The 21,712-nt window shown below is 43.0% G+C and overlaps 6 protein-coding genes across 6 annotated transcripts; 4 read left to right on the top strand and 2 right to left on the bottom strand.

Annotated features, from left to right (window-relative positions):
- Positions 1–195: 195 nt before the first annotated feature.
- On the top strand, positions 196–5,160 carry zf30C (zinc finger protein 30C). The gene is made up of 4 exons (XM_017158227.3): positions 196–587; positions 1,711–2,084; positions 2,139–3,526; positions 4,341–5,160. Exons 1-4 carry the CDS (start codon positions 584–586, stop codon positions 4,915–4,917), a joined length of 2,343 nt encoding a protein of 780 aa, XP_017013716.3. The 5' UTR covers positions 196–583; the 3' UTR covers positions 4,918–5,160.
- Positions 5,161–6,673: 1,513 nt separating this feature from the next.
- Taf11 (TATA-box binding protein associated factor 11) lies at positions 6,674–7,601 on the bottom strand. The gene is made up of 2 exons (XM_017158180.3): positions 7,260–7,601; positions 6,674–7,195 (listed from the first exon to the last, which is right to left on the bottom strand). Exons 1-2 carry the CDS (start codon positions 7,520–7,522, stop codon positions 6,874–6,876), a joined length of 585 nt encoding a protein of 194 aa, XP_017013669.1. The 5' UTR covers positions 7,523–7,601; the 3' UTR covers positions 6,674–6,873.
- A 506-nt stretch (positions 7,602–8,107) lies between these two features.
- und (methionyl aminopeptidase und) lies at positions 8,108–10,452 on the top strand. Its single transcript, XM_017158220.3, has 3 exons — positions 8,108–8,359; positions 8,460–9,269; positions 9,894–10,452. Exons 1-3 carry the CDS (start codon positions 8,251–8,253, stop codon positions 10,319–10,321), a joined length of 1,347 nt encoding a protein of 448 aa, XP_017013709.3. The 5' UTR covers positions 8,108–8,250; the 3' UTR covers positions 10,322–10,452.
- Positions 10,453–10,464: 12 nt separating this feature from the next.
- On the bottom strand, positions 10,465–21,659 carry ppk18 (pickpocket 18). The gene is given in 8 exon segments (XM_017158219.3): positions 10,465–10,652; positions 10,708–10,817; positions 10,877–11,203; positions 11,263–11,456; positions 12,855–13,005; positions 13,056–13,409; positions 17,508–17,714; positions 21,547–21,659. Coding segments are annotated over 8 exon segments (1,644 nt in total).
- On the top strand, positions 13,508–15,288 carry LOC108068569 (zinc carboxypeptidase). The gene is made up of 2 exons (XM_017158223.3): positions 13,508–14,200; positions 14,639–15,288. The coding sequence occupies exons 1-2, from the start codon at positions 13,514–13,516 to the stop codon at positions 15,224–15,226; spliced, it is 1,275 nt and encodes a 424-aa protein (XP_017013712.3). The 5' UTR covers positions 13,508–13,513; the 3' UTR covers positions 15,227–15,288.
- On the top strand, positions 16,196–17,522 carry LOC108068568 (zinc carboxypeptidase A 1). The gene has a single exon (XM_017158222.3). It carries the CDS (start codon positions 16,205–16,207, stop codon positions 17,474–17,476), a length of 1,272 nt encoding a protein of 423 aa, XP_017013711.3. The 5' UTR covers positions 16,196–16,204; the 3' UTR covers positions 17,477–17,522.
- Positions 21,660–21,712: the final 53 nt, after the last annotated feature.

Here is a 21,712-nt window from a genome sequence, read left to right as displayed (position 1 = left end):
TATAAATTACCCCAAAGAAATAAATGCTTTTTAAAAAGATTTATAATAAAAGCAAAAAGCCGTGACTCGAACCGCGGAGGGGAAATGCCGCCTCGAGTTCAAAAGCAAAGAGCCGTGAAATAAACGAGAAGAGCCATGCGGAACCAGCTCGCAACAATCGCTGCCCGCGAACTAGTTCCGCTGGCAAAGTGAGCGCAGCGACCAGGGCTGATTTCCACCCTCGAGCTGCACAAAGAAAAATAATTTACTCGCCAGCAGCCCAATGGCGTTTTTTCATTTTTTAAAGTGTACTTAAGAGTTGTTAATATTTTTCGCAGTGCTCGGCCCAACCACAACAAACAATAATAGCCGAATATAAGTGTGAGTGAAAATGCAGCCAGGCTGCAATCGGCGCAAAACAGAGTGGACCGCAAATCGAAGTCAAAAAATCCGATTCGGAATCTGAATCGAGCGAAGCCATCATTAGCGAGACATTTGTATTTGTCTGACCCCAGCAGCGGTGTCTGAGAATCGGTAAAGTCGCTGCGGAGAGAGAAGAGAACACCCAATCCCAAGGAAGCGCCACTCGACCGAACGAACCGATATGGGTAGGTGTATGGATGTACATATGCTTGTACATAGGTGTAACTATGTAGTCGATATCGGGGGCTAAGGTGGAGCCCCATTTCGGGGTACAGCCGATGCAGCCAACTAGGAGCATTTCTGTTTCTGCGTGATGCGCGCACTTCAAGTCGCTGTCCTCCTGCTGCCTGCTGCCTGCCTACCTGCCCCGCCTCTCCCGCCCACGAACGAGACGAACGCAATGCCACCAGGGCTGCAACACAGCGTCGCTAATCGGTTGTTGTTGTTGTTGCTCTTGTTGTTGGTGGCAAGAACGAATCGAGAACCGGATAGGGGGAATATCGAACAAAGGGCTTTCAACCGATAGTTAAAAAAAGATACTTTTTAAAATAAAAATAATTATTCTTGGAAAAAAGGGTTCACAATGATGGCCGATAGTTGAGACCGGTTTAGAAGGTTTTTGCGAGACCTTTTCATTTACATTTGTATGTACTTAACTTTACCGGCATATTTTACTTTTCATCTAAAAGAAAACTCCTCAACGAGCGCAAGTGTGTTGAAATGCTAGATGTTGAATTATAAACTCAACTTCTAAAAATGACCTCGAGTCTGCTAAAGTACTCTAAAAAAAAAAATATTATTATTATCTAATGCTAACTTATAGTTAAAAACTATAAGCTAACAGTGAAAATAAAAAATTGTATAGGTTACTTGTATTGAAAAATAACGAGCTTTCAGAATAATCTTAAAACTTCTTGGCATACAACAACAAATTTAAAAATTGAAATTAAAATATTTAAAAAAAATAAAATTAAAAAAAAAAAACAAATGAGTAAAACTTTGAACCGATAGTTAGCCAATTAACAAATACATTTTAAAACGATATATAAACAGGGCACCAGTACCAGTCACTAGAACTGATTAATTCAATCATTTTATTGTACAAAATGTAAGCCCTAAGGTATTGCACCTTACTGCTGAGAGAAATAAAACAAATCATCAGGCCACAAAAATATCGCGACCAATTAAGCCAAGGCTCAAACGGCTTTCCAGCCCTGGTAGGCGCATACAGACCCAAACCAACCGAAAATCAAATTTGCATTTGTTTACATCCGCCTCCCCCCCGATTTTTATTCGCCATTCATACAGAAACCGAGTCGATGGCTCCCAGCAGCAGTGCGGCGGCTGCGGCCACCAAGCTCCTGGTGGAGATCACCACCGACGGGGTGCCCAAGCTGCACTGCCCGGTGTGCAACAAGGCGCTGGTCTCCCTGGCCGGCTATGTGAAGCACGTGAAGAAGCACCAGCCGCCGGGCGGCTTCGAGTGCCGCCATTGCGATGCTCGTTTCTGCCACGAGGAGGAGCTGACCCAGCATGCCAAGGACGAGCACGGAGTCACCGGGGCGGCGGCTGGACAGGAACGCAAGCCCTTCGTTTGTGACAAGTGCGGGGCGGAGTACAAGTACCAGGAGGCCTACAGGCGCCACTGCAGGACCAAGTGCGGCGAGGAGAAGATGTCCAAGGTGAGTCGAAGGATAGTAATTCCCAAGTTTGTATATTAATCACCTTTTTTCCAGGAGGAATTGCGACCCATGGAGTGCAAGTGCTGCTACACCCGCTTCTCCAGCGCCTCCAATCTCACCAAGCACCGACGCAGTCGCCCGGACACCTGCGGCCAGCCGGAGTACGATGAACCGGGCAAGTCGGAGGTGAAGAAGAAACGAAAGGCCTTCCGCAAGAAGAACAGGAAGAGGGACTCCGATGATGATGATGATGATGACACCACCTCCGAGGAGTCGGACAGCGACGATGACATTCCTCTGGCCAGCCGGCTGAAGACGAAGCTAAAGCAGGAGAGCCAGAACTCGGACTCGGGCGACGAGTGTCCCGACTTTGAGCCGAATAACAGCGAGGATGATGCCGATGCCTCCGGATTCCAGCTGCCGCCGCCGGCCATGGTCAAGGTGGAGGCCTTTGACGAGGAGGATTTCGAGTATCAGGACGCCAGCATGTATGTGAAGACCGAGAGCACGGATATCTTTAGCAACGAGAAGGACAAGCTGCTGGATGTGCTGCTCAACGAGGGCGATGGCCTCAAGCCCTTCGAGAGTTTGAAAGTGGAGCAGGGCGCTGGTATCCTAGACGAGATTGCGGCCGTGCCGCTGGTGGAGGTGGCCGAGGAGGATGTCCTGGCCCTCAGGGGTCACAGCAAGGAGCAACACACCGGGGAGAAACGCAAACGAGGCAGGCCGCCCAAGGAGAAGATACCGGTGATCAAGCGAAAGTATCGAAAGCGCAATCAACCCAGATCGCCCTCGCCTGAAGACTCCTCGGGTACCCCAAAACGCGTAGCTAAGATCAGCAAAAAGGAGCTTAAGGAGCGCCTCAAGATGATCAACAAGATGGAGAAGTCGTGGAAGTGTCCGCACTGCGTGAAGATCTACCACATTCGCAAGCCCTACGAGAAGCATTTGCGCGACGATCACAAGTTGAACGAGGCGGAGATGAAGGAGATCTTCAAGGACGTCGATGTGCATGCCAAGCTGGACGAGGAGGTCTTCAAGTGCCCCATTTGCAGCAAGATCTATCTGGTGGAGAAGCGCCTGGTCACCCACATGAAGGTGCACGGCGAGGACGGCAAGCTGACGTTCAAGTGCCCCTGCTACTGCAACCTGTTCTTCGCCACCAAGGAGCAGGCCACCGAGCACGCCCGGGCCCAGCACAAGGAGCTGCTCTACTGCGAGAAGTGCGACAAGTACATGACCGGCCACGACAGCCTCAAGAACCACGAGCGCAACTTCCACTCGAAGAAGGAGCCGCGCAGCCAGCAGCGCAACCTCATCTGCGACAAGTGCGGCAAGAAGTTCACCGGCCGCACCTCGCTCTCCGATCACGTGCGCTCCGACTGCGGCCGCCTGCCGCTCTACGGCTGCAGTGTTTGCGGCAAGCATTTGTCCACCGCTGGGTAAGATGTTATTGGTATATATACTTATTTCCGGTAGCTATCAACGTTAGCATTAAGTTTTTATACCCTTGATTTCAGTCAGAAGTTTGCAACGCAGTGAAGGAGACGTTTCCGACCCTATAAAGTATATATATTCTTGATCAGTATCACTAGACAGGTCGATCTATCCATGTCCGTATGTCTGTCCGTCCGTCTGTCCGTTTCAACGCAAACTAGTCTCTATGTTTTGAAGCTATCGGCTTGAAACTTTCCCAAAAGTCTTCTTTCTATTTCCGGTAGTATATAAGTCGGAACCAGCCGGATCGGACAACTATATCCTATAGTTCCCATAGGAATAATCAGAAAAATAATGGAAAAACAATTCTAGCTTCAGTGTTTTTTGAAATATTACCTTCTACTTTTGTAAACAATGCTTTTATAAATTTCTGAATTTCGGATACAATTTTTACAAAATCGGACCACTATATCATATAGCTGCCATAGGAACGATCGGAAGAATAATGGGAAAATAATAGAAAATAAATTATATCTTCTTTGGTTTTTACATTTCTATATTATTTATTATTTTATATTATTTAATATTTCCGAATTTTGAATTAAATTTAACTTTTTTGTATACATAGCTGCCATAGGAAGGTCAGAAAAAATAACATCAAAATAATAGGAAATTTAACATTTTTGCGATTTTTAAATTAATAGGAATGATCTGCAAGGGCCGAAGCTAGCTTCTTTTCTTGTTCCACGCTGTGATTAGTCACATATTTAGTACCCAATCTTTTGCCATAATATTAACAAACTATGGTCCATCCTACAGCATTCTCAAGACGCACATGCTCCTTCACAAGGCAGACACACCGTACCAGTGCGACAAGTGCGGCAAGACATTCAAGGTGAAGGCGCAGTACAAGTCGCATTTGAAGACGCGGCACACGGACTACAAGCCGTACAAGTGCCACCTGTGCCCCAAGGAGTATCCGTACAGGGAGAGCCTGCTCACCCACATGACCGTGCACACGGGCATCAAGCGATTCCTGTGCAATAACTGCGGCAAGCGCTTCACTTGCATCTCCAACTTGCAGGCCCATCGCAAGGTGCATGCCGACACCTGCGGCCAGCTGCCCCTGAATGCCAAGGCCACCCAGTATATGGGTGTGCAGCGTGGAAAGCTCCTGATGGGCGCCAAGCCCGAGGCAGGAATGGAGTACGAGGAGACCAAGACCCTAATCGCCCAGGACGTCATCGATAGGGACATGCCGATGGCCCAGGAGCTGAACTTCCCATCCGACGGCTCGGCGCCACTGGCCACCGTGCCGCTGAACTACGCCTCCACGCATTTGGTGCCGCACATCGTACTACAGACCATGCAGGCCGAGGCCCGGCGATTGGAGTAACTTCGGAACACATTCACTTAGCGATCCCACTCAATAAAGATGCTTTTGTAAACGGATGCGTATTCTACTGTACAACAAATGGGATGATAACTACATAATATCTACTTAATAATGACTGGATTAATTAAAAAACATTGAACGATAAATAAGCTACATGAAAATTGATGTAGGAAAAGGTTTAACGCCATACGGACCTGTCAACAAAACATTTAAGAAAAATAAATTTTCCTTACAAAAAAAATATATATATGTATTTATTGTCCTTTTGAGATTACTTTAAAAATCCTAGGTTAATTCTTGATTAGAAATTTATAGCTTCGCATGAGAATAATTCCAGATTCACTGGCAGTTTGAAAAATAAAGTAAATATAAGGAGATTTTTGGTAAACCTTACGTTTTGAGCAGCTAAGAACAGGATTTACTTACGTTTAACCTAAGACTATTATTTGTGAATCCATGATGATTAGACCTCGGATTTTCCATATTTTTCCATTTTTGGTCCGATTTTTACCTAAATTTCTAGGTAGGTGTCATATTTTTCAAATGTATTAAATTCGGATGCATATCGGAAATAAGCAAAATATATGCATAAAATGTGCAAAATATATGCGAATACCTGGAGGCTCAAATTTTTAATGTACCCCTTTTAACATTCTAAGGAACCGTCAGTAAACACGGCGAGCAATTTAAATGAGCAGTTTGGCCGATAGGGCCAAAAACTATTCTGCCCCTTTTACTATTTTTGCCCCCTTCTCGGCTACTCATTGGAAATATAAATAGGGTTTCCTTAAATTTGGAAAAAAATTAGATATCTCAGAAATGACGAAAGGGAACTAACAATTTTCTTCGGTTAAATTAGGTTGGCTATGAAATGGTCAATCCTGAATAGTTGAGTTTATTTTATATTTTGCATATTTTTTAGGCATATGCATTTTATGAAACGAACTTTCGGAATCGATCTATTTTTATCCTATAACGAGGACGGAAGCTAACTTCGGCAAGCCGAAGTTTTAATACCCTTGCAGATTTTACGAATTAAAACTTGACTAGACTAGCAACATGCATTAATAAACAACAAAATATTTTATAATTGAAAAAATAAAATTTTAAAATTTTTCACCCTATTGTTCCTATGGGAGCTATAGGATATAGACGCCCGATCGGCACGCGCGTTTACCCTAATGAAGGTACGCACAAAAAAATACGATTTGGAAAGTTTCATGGGAATAGCTAATATTTTGCGCGAAATATCCTGAAAAACGTCAAATTTTGACCGATTTCACCCTATTGTTCCTATGGGAGCTATAAGATATAGACGTCCGATCGGCACGCGCTTTTACCCTGATCAAGGTACGCACAAAAAAATACGATTTGGAAAGATTCATGCCAATAGCTCTTACACTGAGCGAAATATCTTCATTTTTGTGAAAGCTATATCCGATTGTTCCTATGGGAGCTATAGGATATAGACGTCCGATCGGGTCGGCTTTCAAACTTGATCTGCGTACACATGTTTTAGGACGACTGTGAAAGTTTCAAGGCGCTAGCTTTTAAACTGAGCTCGCAAACGGTATTGAAACAGACATACAGACGGACAGACGGACAGACGGACATGGCTATATCGACTCCCCTATTGATCCTGATCAAGAATATATATACTTTATGGGGTCGGAAACGTCTCCTTCACTGCGTTACAAACTTCTGACCAAAATTATAATACCCTCTGCAAGGGTATAAAAATAAGCAAAATCCGAGGTCTAATGACGATGGAAAGTTTTTAATAATCAAAGTTTAGGAAAAAAGGCTCATAGAATCCCTATTGGTTAGAAATCTATAATTGCTTAGCGATGAATGGTGATTATCTAAAAATTATATGTAACTGTGGACCACCCAAATCAAAGTTAAGGTATGTATATTGACTAAAAGTCTTACAAACTACATAGAATTCATGACTCGCTAGTTCAGTCGGAAATAGGGCTGCTGATAGCGGCCGATGGGCATTCGGTCCTTGGTCCTCAGCCGGCGCACAGCCTCGCGTATGAACTTGGGTTGCAGGGCACCGGACTCCCCTTGGGCCTCCATCACGTCGAGGGCCTCCTCCACCACCTCGCCCACGAAAACCTTGGCGATGCCGGACATGGCGATCACGACGTTCTGGGACACGGAACAGCCGGTGATGGTCTGCATCAGACGCTTGACGGCCGCCTTGGGGAAGGCCGAGCGGCGATACATCTCGTAGCGATCGAGCTGCTCCTCCGTGAAGTTGGAAACGAGAACTCTGGAGGGGAATAGGGGTATATTTAAGAGGATTTGCAAAGGAGAAACCTATTAGCCAAACTCACTGCATTCGCTCCCGCTCCTCCTCCTCCAGTTCCTTCTTCGTCTTGAGCTTCTTGTGCGCCGGTTCGCCGGAGTCGCCGTCTCCGTCCGTGTTTTTGTTGTCCCCATCCACGTCTTTGCCATCGCGATCCGCATCGTTCCCCGGATCCGAGGTTTCGCTGTCCTTCCGCTCGCCAATGCCCGTTTGGAAGAACTTCAGGTCGACATCGTCGCTGTCGCTCAGGGAGCTGCTCTTCTGCTGCGTGGGAAACAGGATTTCATCCATTTTAGAGGGATTTTGGATGGCAGCGACAATAAACAAAATCAACCAGGGCTGCAGTTGCACTTTGTTCGCGTTTTACAACACTGGATCCGGCACGAACCAGATTGGATGAAGATGACACCAAATATCGGATAACTGTCTTGCTAAAATATCGCTTTAAAAACTTAAAGTTCTACAGTATTATAAAGTGCTTTAGTAATGTTTAACAGTAAATTTTAAATAAATAAATTCCAACGTATCAATATACTTTGAAAATCAATCATATAATGAATTGAAAAGTACTCACAAAATATTTTAACAATATTTTCTAAGGTGGATTTTACTTTTTAATAAACAACTATAAACATTTGAGCATGTAAAAACAAAATATTTAATTGTTTTGCAATATTGATCTTCATAACTTTTTTAAATTCAAAACCAGAGCAAGCTAGAAAATGTTTCGCAGATTTAACTCTTAATAATAAACCCATATTAACAAGGTACATAAATGTCAAATTATTATTTATTATCAGCCAAGCGGATATATTAATAAGCAATCCATAGGCAATTAAAAAAATCATACAGCGCGGTCTCCAAGAAACACATATTCAAGCGATAGTTGCGATAGTCCACCACTGTCGCTGGCCAACCTCGTGTTTTTGTTCTTTTCTCCGCATCGCCATCGCCAGGCAAGAGTGCGCGCTAGATTTTCGTTTATTTAATCGCTTAGCCAGCAACCAACACACTCCGCAATGTCCGCAACCGAGGAGGCACTGAATGTGGAGGCGGCCACGCCCGAGATTGGCGAGGAGGCCAAGAAACAGAAGAAGCCCAAGCCGAACAACAAGAAGCTTCGCCAAGGTGAGTGACCTCATGCGAGCAATGCACTGCGGTGTGATTTGCAATTGCAATTGCACGGCTAACCACCCACTTAACAACCCACTCAACAACCCACCCACAGAGGCGGCAGCCAAAAAGGCCAACGGAGAAGGCGGCGACGAGGAGCTGACCACAAACGGAGATGCCAAGCCGGCTGCACCGGCCGCTCAGCCGGCGAAGAAGAAGGGCAAGGGCAAGAAGAGCGGTCAGACCGATCCGCCGACCATTCCCATTGCCAAACTCTATCCCGATGGCAACTTCCCCGAGGGCGAGATCGTGGAGCACCCGACGCCCAAGGATCTGGCGGACGACCGCACGGCCAGGGATCGTTTCACGTCGGAGGAGAAGCGCGCCCTGGATCGCATGAACACCGATATCTACCAGGAGCTGCGCCAGGCTGCGGAGGCCCATCGGCAGACGCGCCAGTACATGCAGCGCTACATTAAGCCCGGCATGACCATGATCCAGATCTGCGAGGAGCTGGAGAACACCGCTCGCCGGCTGATCGGCGAAAATGGCCTGGAGGCGGGACTGGCCTTCCCCACCGGCTGCTCCCTGAACCACTGTGCCGCCCACTACACGCCCAATGCCGGCGACACCACGGTGCTGCAGTACGACGATGTCTGCAAGATTGACTTTGGCACCCACATCAAGGGGCGGATCATTGACTGCGCCTTCACGCTGACCTTCAACAACAAGTACGACAAGCTGCTGCAGGCCGTCAAGGAGGCCACCAACACGGGCATCAAGGAGGCGGGCATCGATGTGCGTCTATGCGACATTGGGGCGGCCATCCAGGAGGTCATGGAGTCGTACGAGATCGAGCTGGACGGCAAGACATATCCCATCAAGGCCATTCGCAACTTGAACGGACACTCCATCAGCCCGTACCGTAAGCTATTAACTGGGGATTTGAACCCTGCAGGAATGGGTTCAATGGGTTGTTTTTTTGTTTTATATAAATGAAATAGTTAGAGTTTTGAGTTTAAGAATTGAATGAATTTGAATTTTGAGTTTAATAGAATTGAATGAATGGCATGAATTCAAACGACAAAATCTTTTGAAGAAGAAAGGGCCATAATTTTGTGATTAAATCTGCCTGAATTTTACTTACTAAGCAGTTAACATTGATTTGTTAAAAATGTTGCACTTTTTGTTCTTAAAAGAAAGCAACAAAAAAATCTGGCAAATTCAATGAATTCATATAAATTATTCAAGAAGAAAGGGCCATAATTTTGTGATTAAATCTGCCTACATTTTATTTACTATGCAGTTAACATTGATTTTTTAAAAATGTTCCACTTTTTGTTCTCAAAAAAAGGCAAAAAAAGAACTGGCTAATTCAAAAAATTCATAAAAATTATTCATTCATTCATTCAATTCGAAATGAGTTAAAAGAGTTGAATGATTCGCGCAGGGCTCTGAATATTCTATTCTTTATTAACAATAATTTGTGCTGTAATTTAGTGTGTAAGCTTAAGATCATTCTGTTAATCTTTCCCTTTTTAATTCTCAGGCATTCATGCTGGAAAAACGGTGCCAATCGTCAAGGGCGGCGAGTCCACTCGCATGGAGGAAGATGAGTTCTACGCCATCGAGACGTTCGGCTCCACGGGTCGCGGCTTGGTTCATGACGACATGGATTGCTCTCACTACATGAAGAACTTTGAGCTGCCATTTGTGCCGCTGCGCCTGCAGTCATCCAAGCAGCTTCTGGGCACCATTAACAAAAACTTCGGCACTTTGGCCTTCTGCAAGCGCTGGCTGGACCGCGCCGGTGCCACCAAATACCAGATGGCCCTCAAGGATCTGTGCGACAAGGGCATTGTGGAGGCCTATCCGCCGCTGTGTGATATCAAGGGCTGCTATACGGCTCAGTACGAGCACACCATCATGCTGCGACCCACCTGCAAAGAGGTGGTTTCCCGTGGCGACGATTATTAGATTTGGATCGCTATTCGGCGCTGTATGGCTTGCATTATATACGGTTTTTGATATAAGTTCATTTTATTGTTGATTATTTGTGAGCATACACGGACCGAATTATATATACAGTGTATTATGCTCAGACTAAATGAGAAGTGCGATTATTTTAGGCCCTTGGCCATTAGCTCGTGCCAGTAAAGTGAGTGCGAATAGTTGGGTCTCTTGAGCTTTTTATCTGAAAGTGATCTGTAAATGTAGACAAACCCTTTTCCCGTGAGATAGTACAGGATTTCTATGTAACTGACTATGCTGAAGCCGTACATCAGCGAGAGGATGCCTCCAAAACGATCTGTTAATTGGAAGTTATATATTTATATTTTTTTTTAATTTATAAAAAGACTTACTCAAAAGCACAACCCAAGTGCTTACCAACTGAGACTTGGTGGCTTGGGCAAAACGCAGTTTAAAGAACAACTTAATAATAGCCAATGGTCGCTCGTTAGTCAATCCCTTGCTGAAATAATAGTAATTTTCTTAAGTTATTTATCCCAGAGAACAGTACAAATTACCTACAGTTAGCCGTTGAAATACCCAGTGCTATTTAAAGTGCGTCGCAAGGGAGCCACATTGGTGGTAATGCTCAGGCTAACTCCATTACAGGTGGGCAGGCGGTGCTCGCATTGTCGTTGGGCCATCAGCTCCTCCTTATTCTCAAGGTAGGCGAACTCACTGTAACCATACCAAATGCTCTTCCACCTCATCAAACAGGGAAGATCTGGTAGCATGCAGTATTCGAGATCAATGGAACTGCCCACCATGGGTGGGGAAACACAACCACAGTGATCGATCATGCTCTTGATGCGGCATACCAGGAGGCACTCGTCCAGGGAGTAGTACGATCTGTAGGGAGGGATTCTCAAAGGATTCAATAAATGACTTGGGATAGCATGGCTACCTACTGATTCAGCAACCGACTGCCTTCTTCGGGATAGTAGCAGCGTCGTTTTTCCAGCGGAACTCCGCGAATCTCTTCGCTGGAGCTAAAAAACATAGGCTGAATGGGAATTTCCACTATGGTGTTATGATCCACGAGCACTTCTCCCAAAGTCGTTGACTGAATGGTGGCATAGTCCTCTTGGGGGAAAATAGTAAGCTTGCGATAAAGAATAAAAAGCCAATAATCATATAATATTACCACACTCAAAAATTATTCGCCTTGAATTTTAAAAATTGGCTTTACTGGCGATTTTTTCTATATTTCAGATAAAAATGCATATATTTAATAAATTTTGATTAATTTGAATTTGTAATTTGGATTTCTTTACCAGTAGAACATTTTTTTTATTTTAAGAAACAAATCGCCAGTGAAGCCAATTTCTACAATTCAGGGCGAATAATTTTATGCGTGTTTAATATTAAGCACGCAAGATAAAAATGTTTAATTAGGCTACATTGCAGTGAGATAAGCAATCACAACTGACAATCCCTATATAAAAATACTTTTAGAACCCTGCAGGAAACGGAATCAGTTTTGGACTATTAAAATACTAGTTGCGTCAAGAAGGTTAACTAGTTCAAGTTATGTCCATTTCCTTGTAACGAAGTGGTCCATTTTTCATATGCTTGTCGTCGGAAACAACTAGTCCATTTGCTACTAGTTTTGCACCAGTGACTGTTAACCAATTTATAGTTACAGCTGTTAAACTACACTAAAAAAAATATTTTCACAAAAAAACTAAAAATGAATCTCTAAACCATCAAGTGATTGGATTTCACTAGTACGTGACGATGCCTAACTTGACGCTCTTTTAATTTAGTATCCAATTAACAGGCGCGGTCCTTAGAGAATTTCTGATAATCAAATACAGTAAATGATAATTAAATGGAATTAAAACAAACTTACTTTTTTTGAGGCAGCAAGTCGCCCTCTCTAGGACTTGAACCCGGGACCTTTGGATTTGTAGACACACTAACTGATTGAGCCATACACGCATCACATTTTGTAATGCCCCAACAAGGTTTATGAATTTTAGTGTGACATAATTCAAAAACAGTGATTTTTTACATATATATTGCCTTGGACAGATTAAACAAAGTTTAAAATAAAACTAAAGCATCACCTAGCAAACAAAAAAGAAAAAAAAAAGTGCACAGACTGGGGATTGAACCGAGGACCTCGAGTGTTTGATTTGTTTAGTGCTAAATTTCCCAAGACATTTACACTCTAGGCTATATTTTTGGATCATATGTGTTTCATTCGCAACTAGTTAAATTCCAGTTGCTTTTTAACTAGACCCTAACATGTTTTTGTTCTACCAGTTAAATATTTTTAAGGTTTTTTTTGTCAGAAAAATACCAGTCCGAGACAAGTTTATTTTTTACTAGTTTTGTATTAATCATTTTTTCGACTAGCACAAATTTTCTAGACCCTGTGTAGTCCAAACGCATTCAGACAAATTCCGGTTGCTTTATATTAGTTGTACAACTAGTTGTTTTTCAGACTAGTTCGCATTTTTCCTGCAGGGAAATTATTCGATTTATCCCTGCTCACCTGAAAAGCGTTATTGCTGCGAAAGGTGTTTGTGAAATCTTCCTTTGGAGTATCCTGTAGAACAAACTGAACGCTGTTTAAAATGGAATTTGATTCAAAAACAACCCGAGGAACAGCTCTCATCTCGGCATCATCCTCTGCACGTTTGGTGCTAAGAAAGTTTAAAGATTAGCTATACTTCGATACTTGGTATATACTTACGCAAATCGGGAATAGCTGGCCCGTCGATAGTTAAATATGCAGCACACATTCGAGGAGGTTGGTCGCTGGAGGAACATTTGACTGGTGTTGACGGGTGCCCCGAAGACAATGCCCCTGATCACCAGTTCCCCGCAATCGGGCGACAAATGCCTCAGAATATCCCGCACCGAGTAACCATTATCGTTGTAGTAACTGAAGAGCAGCCGGTGCAGTCGATCCAGCTCCGTGGCATTCCAACGATCCAAAGTTTCGCGGGGGCTCAGGTAGAACTGAGCCAGCACCAGCAGGCGATCGGCCATATCGTCCACATCTAGGGCCACCGCCTGCAGGGAGGAGTTGCCCTGGTGATGGAATCTATTGGGGGCGTTGAGTTTTACAATCGGAAATTAGTATGCCTCACTGCACCCGGGTTGGGGTATAAAAGGCCCCAACAAGACTAACCCTGGACTAGTGCCAATATGAAGCTTCTACTGGTGTTACTGTCGGCTTATATTCTTACTTCTTGCTTGGCTGAACGGTTGAGGTTTGATAACTACAGGGTTTATAGAGTGAGCCCAACGAAGGCGTCTCAACTGAAGGGACTTCAAACTTTGGAGGCCAACAACCAGGATGCTCTGGTTTTAAACAGTCTTCATCTAGGGCCCACTGATTTCCTCGTTTCACCCAGCTACGATGAAACCTTTCTAAAACTTCTCAAGGACTTGAATCTCTCTCCGGAACTCATCGATGCAAATGCCCAGGCCAGTTTATCCCTGGACATAGAGCCCATTGCGGACGCAAATCGCCGAAGTGATGACTACTCATGGACGGAGTACCACGAACTGAATGACACGCATCGTTGGATGCAGAATCTGGTGGCCAAGTACCCGGATATCGTCAGTGTCTTTGTGGCAGGTCAGAGTTACGAGGGACGTGAGTTGTTGGGCCTGAAGATCAATCACAAAAATGGCAGAGCCGAGAAGCAGGCCATCTTCTTGGAGGCAGGAATGCACGCTAGGGAGTGGATCGGTCCTGCCACTGCCACGTACTTCGCCCACGAACTGCTCACCTCCCAGCAACCGCAGATCATGAGCCTCGCCAGATCCTACGTGTGGTACATACTGCCCCATGCGAACCCAGACGGATATGTCTACACCCACAAAACGGTAAGTTTGTAATCCGGTTAAGGGAAAGATAATGAATTTACAGGTGCATTATTTATACACCCAAAAAAAATCGATATGAAACGAAAATCGATTTTACATTATTTAAGATCATTTAATTCATTTTAGGTGCAAAATAAGGGGTGAAACATAAAGGAAAACGCTTCACACAAATTTCATTTTACTTTGCATTTTTTAAACGTTTTCATTTTTTTTAATAATTGTTTTTACATGAAAACGGCACCTAAAACTTAGTATAATTTTCTATTTCGCATGACCTGAAATTTTCATGGCCATATCGATGTTACGGGAACATGTTTATTTTTTGTGTTTAGGTTTTATAGTTTTGAAGTCTTTTGATATTCCATTAGGTATTTAAGGATTTTGTAAATATTAATATTAGAATTATATCCAAAACTAAACCGTATTATCCTCAAATAGAATCGCATGTGGCGCAAGACACGAAGTCCGCAGGATAAGAACTGTGTTGGAACTGATCCAAATCGCAATTGGGACTTCCACTGGCGCGAGGTGGGAGCTAGTTCTGATCCGTGTTCGGAGTCCTATGCCGGACCCAAGGCCTTTTCCGAGCCCGAGGTGGAGTCCCTATCCCAGTACCTTAGATCCCTGCCGGAACCCATGTTCATGTACCTCTCGCTTCACTCCTTCTCTCAGTTGTTGCTATATCCCTATGGACACACATCTACACTGCCAGAAAATCACAAGCAGCTGGAACAGATCTTCAACGCAGCCGTGGGTGCCATGAAACGGCGTTACGGAACCCGGTATACGGGCGGAAATGTCTACGATGCCATCTATCCGGCAGCTGGGTCCAGTATGGATTGGGTTTACGGGGCGCTCAATGTGAAGTACTCCTTCTGCTACGAGCTTCGTCCTTCGGGGTACAGTTTCTGGACCGGCTTTAGACTTCCTGCCGCCCAAATAATACCCACGGGTCAGGAGACCACAGACTCGTTGGTGGAAATGATTAAAGCTGCTGCTCAAATCGAGGGTTACAAAATCGAATAAAAAGAGAGAGATTTCCTAGAAACTCAAACAAAGCATTTTTGATAAGATACGAAGGAAAGAGATCTATTGTTTGTGACAAAAACTAAACATAACCTTGCTTGATTATCAAAGATAACTTAGACGGTCTGATAAGATGAAAGCTACAAATTCGCTTAGTCAATATTCAATAGAAAAATAAACCATTTGATTTAGTTTAATCATTTTTTGCAGTCTGAAATGGTGAATGATATAAGAGAAAGACTATTGAGCGTTGGAACTCAAAAATTAGGCGAGGTATTGGTAATAGGTTAATAGAATACTGTGTAGTTAAAGAAAACTAACTGGGAATTTACCAAACTTGATTAGTAAGATAAGCTACCGTGGGATTTACCCTTTTCTTGAAAGGGGAACAATTCCGACCACTTCTTTCAAATAGTTCAAATCTTTTCTCAATTTTACAGTTGGAAATGGTGATTGATATAAGAGAAAGACTATTGAGTGTTGAGACTGAAAGGTAATGAATTAGGTGGTCTATTGGTAATAGGTTAATGGAATTAAGTGTATTTAAAGAAAACTAATATGAGTAATTCTTCTGAACTGGGAATTTTCCAAAGCTACCGTGAGATACACCCTTTTTTTAAAGGAACAAATTCTGACCACTTCATTCGAATAGTTGGAATAACTAAAAGACAGAAACTCTTCACTTTTAATGACAAGGCCAAGGGATTAACTGTCTGATGAAATGGCAGTTTCCTGAAGAGCTCAAGACGTCATGGGCCGAGGAGCAGGGCGAGAATTATAATGATTTACCAGTCGCAGCCGTTGAGACGGCGATAATGGAGTTCCACAGCGATTGCATAGATTACTCCGATATTTACTGCCCGAGCGATTGTCAAAGGCAGTGGCGTACCGTAAATTAGATTCGGATTGTGGCCACTCTTATCGCGGGCCTATAAAAGGAGGTGCTCCACCGGCTGGTGGCTCAAAGCAACGACAACCATGTCGCTGACCAAGTGCCTCCTCTTCGCCCTTCTGGCCATCGTGGCCTCCGTGAGCGCCGAACGGGTTCGCTATGACAACTACCGCCTGTACAAGGCCACCTCGGCGGATGCCAAGCAGCTGGCGGTGCTGAAGGAACTGGAGGGATCCAGCGATTCGATCCTCTTCCTCGACGGAGTCCATCTGGTGGGCGCCGATGTCCAGATCGTGGTGGCTCCCCACAAGGTGCCCGATTTCCTGGACATCATGGGCAAATCGGAGATCAAGTACGAACTGAAGTCGAGCGATGTGCAAAAGTCGCTGGACGAGATCGACGAGAAGGTGGCCATCAAGGGACGCGCCACCAGGGCCTACAACTGGGCGGAGTACTACGAACTGGACGACACCTACTCCTGGCTGCAGACCCTGGCTCAGCAGAATCCCGGAGTGGTTACCCTCATCGAGGGCGGCAAGAGCTACCAGGGACGCTCCATTCTCGGAGTGAAGATCACCCGGGGAGGCGCCAACAAGCCCGGCATCTTCCTGGAGGCCGGTATCCATGCCCGCGAATGGATCGCCCCCGCCGCGGCCACCTACATCATCAACCAGCTGCTGACCTCCGAGGTGGAGACCATCAAGCAGCTGGCCGAGAACTACACCTGGTACATCCTGCCCCATGCCAATCCCGATGGCTACGTCTACACCCACACCACGGATCGTCTGTGGCGCAAGACCCGCACTCCCTACGGCAGCTGCTTCGGTGCCGATCCCAACCGCAACTGGGGCTTCCACTGGAACGAGGTTGGGGCCAGTAGCAATGCCTGCTCCGACACCTACGCCGGTCCCTCCGCCTTCTCCGAGATTGAAACTCTTTCGCTGTCGGAGTATCTGAAGAGCCTGAAGGGCAAGATTCACCTGTACATCTCCCTGCACGCCTACTCCCAGTATCTGCTGTATCCCTATGGACACACCGCCGATCTGCCCGACAATGTGGCCGATTTCGAGAAGGTCTACGACGCCTCCATTGCCGCGGTGAACAAGCGGTATGGCACCAAGTATACTGGTGGAAATATCTACGATGCTATTTACCCGGCTGCTGGAGCTAGTGTGGATTGGGCCTACGGCACCCAGGATGTGCGCATGTCCTTCTGCTACGAGCTGCGTCCCTCCTCGACCTCCTACTTCACCGGCTTCAAGCTCCCCGCCGAGCAGATCGTTCCCGCCAGCGAGGAACTGCTCGACTCCATTGTCGCCATGGCCGCCGAGGTCAAGAACCTGGGCTACTTCGACTAAGCGACTTTGGCTTACCCAATAAAGTACTCACAGTTTAAGGGCATAATTGCGTAGCAGGCGTTGACTGATCTTGTTGGCCGTGCAGACTCCCACCGCCGGAAAGGGACTGTTGGCCACGTGGACCAGGTCGGGGGCCATGTGGATCTCGGTGGGCTGCACCAGGTACTCCTGGGTGAGGTTGACGATCACTATGTGGGTGTAGATCACAAGGGCGGTGAGTAGAGCCAGCCAGAGAGCTCTGCAAATAGGAGGTGCTTAGGAATTTGAAGGGTAATAGGGTATATTAGGATAGGGATAAATCTTGTAACAGAAAGAAAAGAGGAACCTCGTAATATTTTAATTCGGATACTTCACTCCGTTGTAAATTGCAAGAATACTGTGATTCAGTGGCGGATCTAGAATTTTGTTGTGGGGGTGAAATCAGAATAATTTTTTTGTTGCATACTTTTTGAATACCAAAATTCTTTTCATTTTTCACCTGAGTAGAATACTCAGTGTCGTATCTAGGATTTTATTGTGGGGGGTGATATTAGAACAAAATTCATATCATATTCCACACACATTTATGACATTACTATTTATTACAATGCCAAGAGGACTTCATACTTATTGCGCGAATTTGTTAACAATTTGTTATCATGCTCCGCATATTAAAGCTTTCAAATTACTATCTTGCTTTTTAAAATAACGGTGGTGCCGAAAGAATCGCATATTAAGTAATCCTCTTTGGACCGCGATTTCTTTAGAATCACATAATTAAAGTATTTGTTGGTCATCCATGCTCAAGAGATTTCTTATGAAATCTCTGTCCAGGGAGGATATGAAATTCGAAGCTGTGGGGACTAGACTGGGACTGGGTCCCTATTAAATCAATTACAAGCAAATACATGCCAAACATTTTATAATTCGGACCACTTTTCACCCATAATATTAAAAACTTTACTCTTTGATAATAATTCTGGTCATAGAACTAACTATTTACAAGCCAAATATATTTTATTGACTCTATTCCTACCCTCTCAGAAATAAATTCTTCAGTTTTTTGTTTGTTTAACACTGTTGCACCACTCGAAAAATTATGAATATTTTATATGAAGTAGATGGTTATAGGACACACAAACTGTAAAAAATTGGCGGTGTTGTCAGACTTGGAAAGTCTTGAACCAATTTTTTGAAAATTTGAATCGCGATTTTTGTTAGCTTATAAGAATGGTAAAAATCCAAAGAATGGCTGACATTCTTGAAGGTTAACACAAAAATTATTGGCATCAAAAAAGTTTTCTCAAGAACCACCGAAGGGAAGATACATCAAGTGATATGTTCTTTAGTTGCGGCAGATTACTCGTAAACCAGCGGATCAAAATATTTGAAAATTGGAATTCTTATCCATTAGGTTCCTATCTACCAATCCTCATCTAAAATTTTGCAATATCGCCTGGGGCAGTTTTCCCAGGCTTGTTCCCCTATGCCCTTTGTTTATAATTTATTGTACTTAATGTTAATACAATATTAACACGTTAATACAATATTTTTATACCCGTTACTCGTACACTCAAAAAAAAAACAGCCCGAAATCGCCATTAAATCAAGAAATTCGCCATGAATTTCAGTCGATGGCGATTTACCGTATTTTTTAGAAAGGAATTTTCTAAAATTTAGAAAAAAATTTCTGAAAAGCAGAAATACTTTTCTAAAATCAAGAAAAATTGCCATAAAAATTGCGAAAATTTCCTTAAATCCAGAAAGTACTTTTCTTGAAAATAGAATTTTTATACCCTTGCAGAGGGTATTATGATTTCAGTCAGAAGTTTGCAACGCAGTGAAGGAGACGTTTCTGACCCCATAAAGTATATATATTCTTGATCAGCATCACAAGACGAGTCGATCTAGCCATGTCCGTCTGTCCGTCCGTCTGTCCGTCTGTCCGTCTGTCTGTTTCTACGCAAACTAGTCTCTCAGTTTTTGAGCTATCGGGACGAAACTTTCGCAAAAGTCTTCTTTCTATTGCAGGTAGTATATATGTCGGAGCCGACCGGATCGGACAACTATATCTTATAGCTCCCATAGGAAGGATCGGAAGAAAAAAACTTAAAAAATTCTAGCTTCGGTGTTTTTTGAAATATTACCTTCTACTTTTGGGGATGTTATTATTTAAATATTTCTGAATTTCGAATTAATTATTTTAAAAATCGGACTACTATATCATATAGCTGCCATAGGAACGATCGGAAAATTAATGGAAAAGTAATAGGAAATAAATTCTAGCTTCTTTGGTTTTTATTGTATTATCTTCTACTCTAGGATATAACTCTTTTTAAATATTTCTGAATTTCAATTTTAATTTGATCAAAATTTAAACTTTTGGCGATTTGTTAATTAATAGGAATGATCTGCAAGGGTATATAAGCTTCGGCTGGCCGAAGCTAGCTTCCTTTCTTGTTTTTCTTAAAATAAGAAAGGACTTTTTTTATTTTCAGAAAATTTTCTTTATGTTAATAAAATGTTTACATATTTATTTTACTCTTTTATTTCCTAAACAAGAAAGAGAAAAGAAAATAAAAAAGATGAAAAGAAAATTATTAATATTTCCTAAACAAAAAAGGAAAACAAAACAAAAAAATAAAAATAAGATAATAAATATTTCCTAAAGAAAAAAGAGAAAAGAAAACAAAAAAAGATAAAATTACATTATAAATATTTCCTAAACAAAAAAGAGAAAAGAAAACAAAATAGATAAAAAGTTATTAATATTAATATTAAGTAGGTATTTAATTTACCTATTATTAAAATTTACTTACTTACTGCCAAATTATCAACAATACCTGAAATTGAAATTATTCCTGCAATCGAAAATAAAAATTAATATTAGAGAAGGATGGTATTTGCGGCCTGCAATAGTATGCCCTTTGCTTACCATAAATTTTCACACACTTACCAAATTTATATTTAAATTTATTTAAATTGCTTACCTATTAATTGCCTCTTAGAGGGATCGCACTTTAACTTTCTTAAATAGGCTCAACACAAACTTATTACTTTGAATGCTCATCCAAAACTGAGCACAAGGGTTCAAAATGCAGCGCAACGCAAGCAACTCTCTCGCGAGAGACTGAATTTCCAAAACAACAACGCAATAAAGTTAATGGCGAAATCGCCATTAATTTACGAAAACTTTTGGAGAGCAAACTAGAAAAAAACACCATTGATTTAAGAAAAAAAAACATTTTTCTAAATTTTAGAAAGGTTTTTCATAAAATTCTGTTTTTATGGTCTTTTTTCCTAGATTCAAGAAAACAATTTCTAAAATTCAGAAAATTTTCTAAAATTAAGAAAAAATTTCATTTTATGGCGATTTTCTAAAATTTAGGAAAAAAAATTTTTTGAGTGTAGAGTAAAAGGGTATACTAGATTCGTGCAAAAGTATGTAACAGCTAGAAGGAAGCGTTTCCGACCCCATAAAGTATATATATTCTTGATCAGGGTCACTAGCCGAGTCGATCTAGCCATGTCCGTCTGTCCGTCTGTCCGTCTGTCCGTCTGTCTGTCTGTCCGTCTGTATGAACGCTGAGATCTCAGAAACAACAAAAGCTAGAAGGTTGAGATTTCCCACACATATTCTTTGGCTTCCTACGCAGCGCAAGTTTATTTTAGCAGAGCGCCACGCCCCCTCTAACGCCCACAATCGCCCACTAACGATTTTAAAATGGGTCCTGCGCCCACATCTTTAACGATTTCCGAGAAGTATAAATGCAATTTTGTTGTGTATATTTATACCTATCGAAATGTAGAAGACATTTTTCAAATCGGACCATTCATTAAAAAGTTATGCGCAATCAAAAATGATATATCTATCTCCCTCGCACTCCCTTTAGCTGAGTTACGATTATTAGTCGGGACACCAACCCGACACAGCGTTCGCACTCCCTTTAGCTGAGTGACGGGTATTAGATAGTCGGGACAACAACCCGACTATAGCGTTCTCTCTTGTTTTTTTGTCTATTGTATAAGCTCTATATAAATTACATTGATACATTACGGCTTTCCACTTAAACAACCCCTTTTTAACTCACTTGGCATATCGAACGGGTGAATGGTAGAGGAACGGATGTAGGCCATTGATGTAACTCTGGCGCAAAAATTCACGGAACAAGCGGCGATAGTGGGACTCCTCCACTCGAGCCATTCTGTTTGCAGAGTGCTCGACTCCAGACGATTTATAGTGCTACTACTACGGCT

The sequence above is a fragment of the Drosophila takahashii genome, chromosome 2L (assembly GCF_030179915.1).
Source record: "Drosophila takahashii strain IR98-3 E-12201 chromosome 2L, DtakHiC1v2, whole genome shotgun sequence".
Lineage (NCBI taxonomy): Eukaryota > Metazoa > Arthropoda > Insecta > Diptera > Drosophilidae > Drosophila > Drosophila takahashii.
The sequence above is the reverse complement of the archived record's forward strand: the minus strand, read 5'-3'. Positions and strand labels throughout refer to the sequence as shown.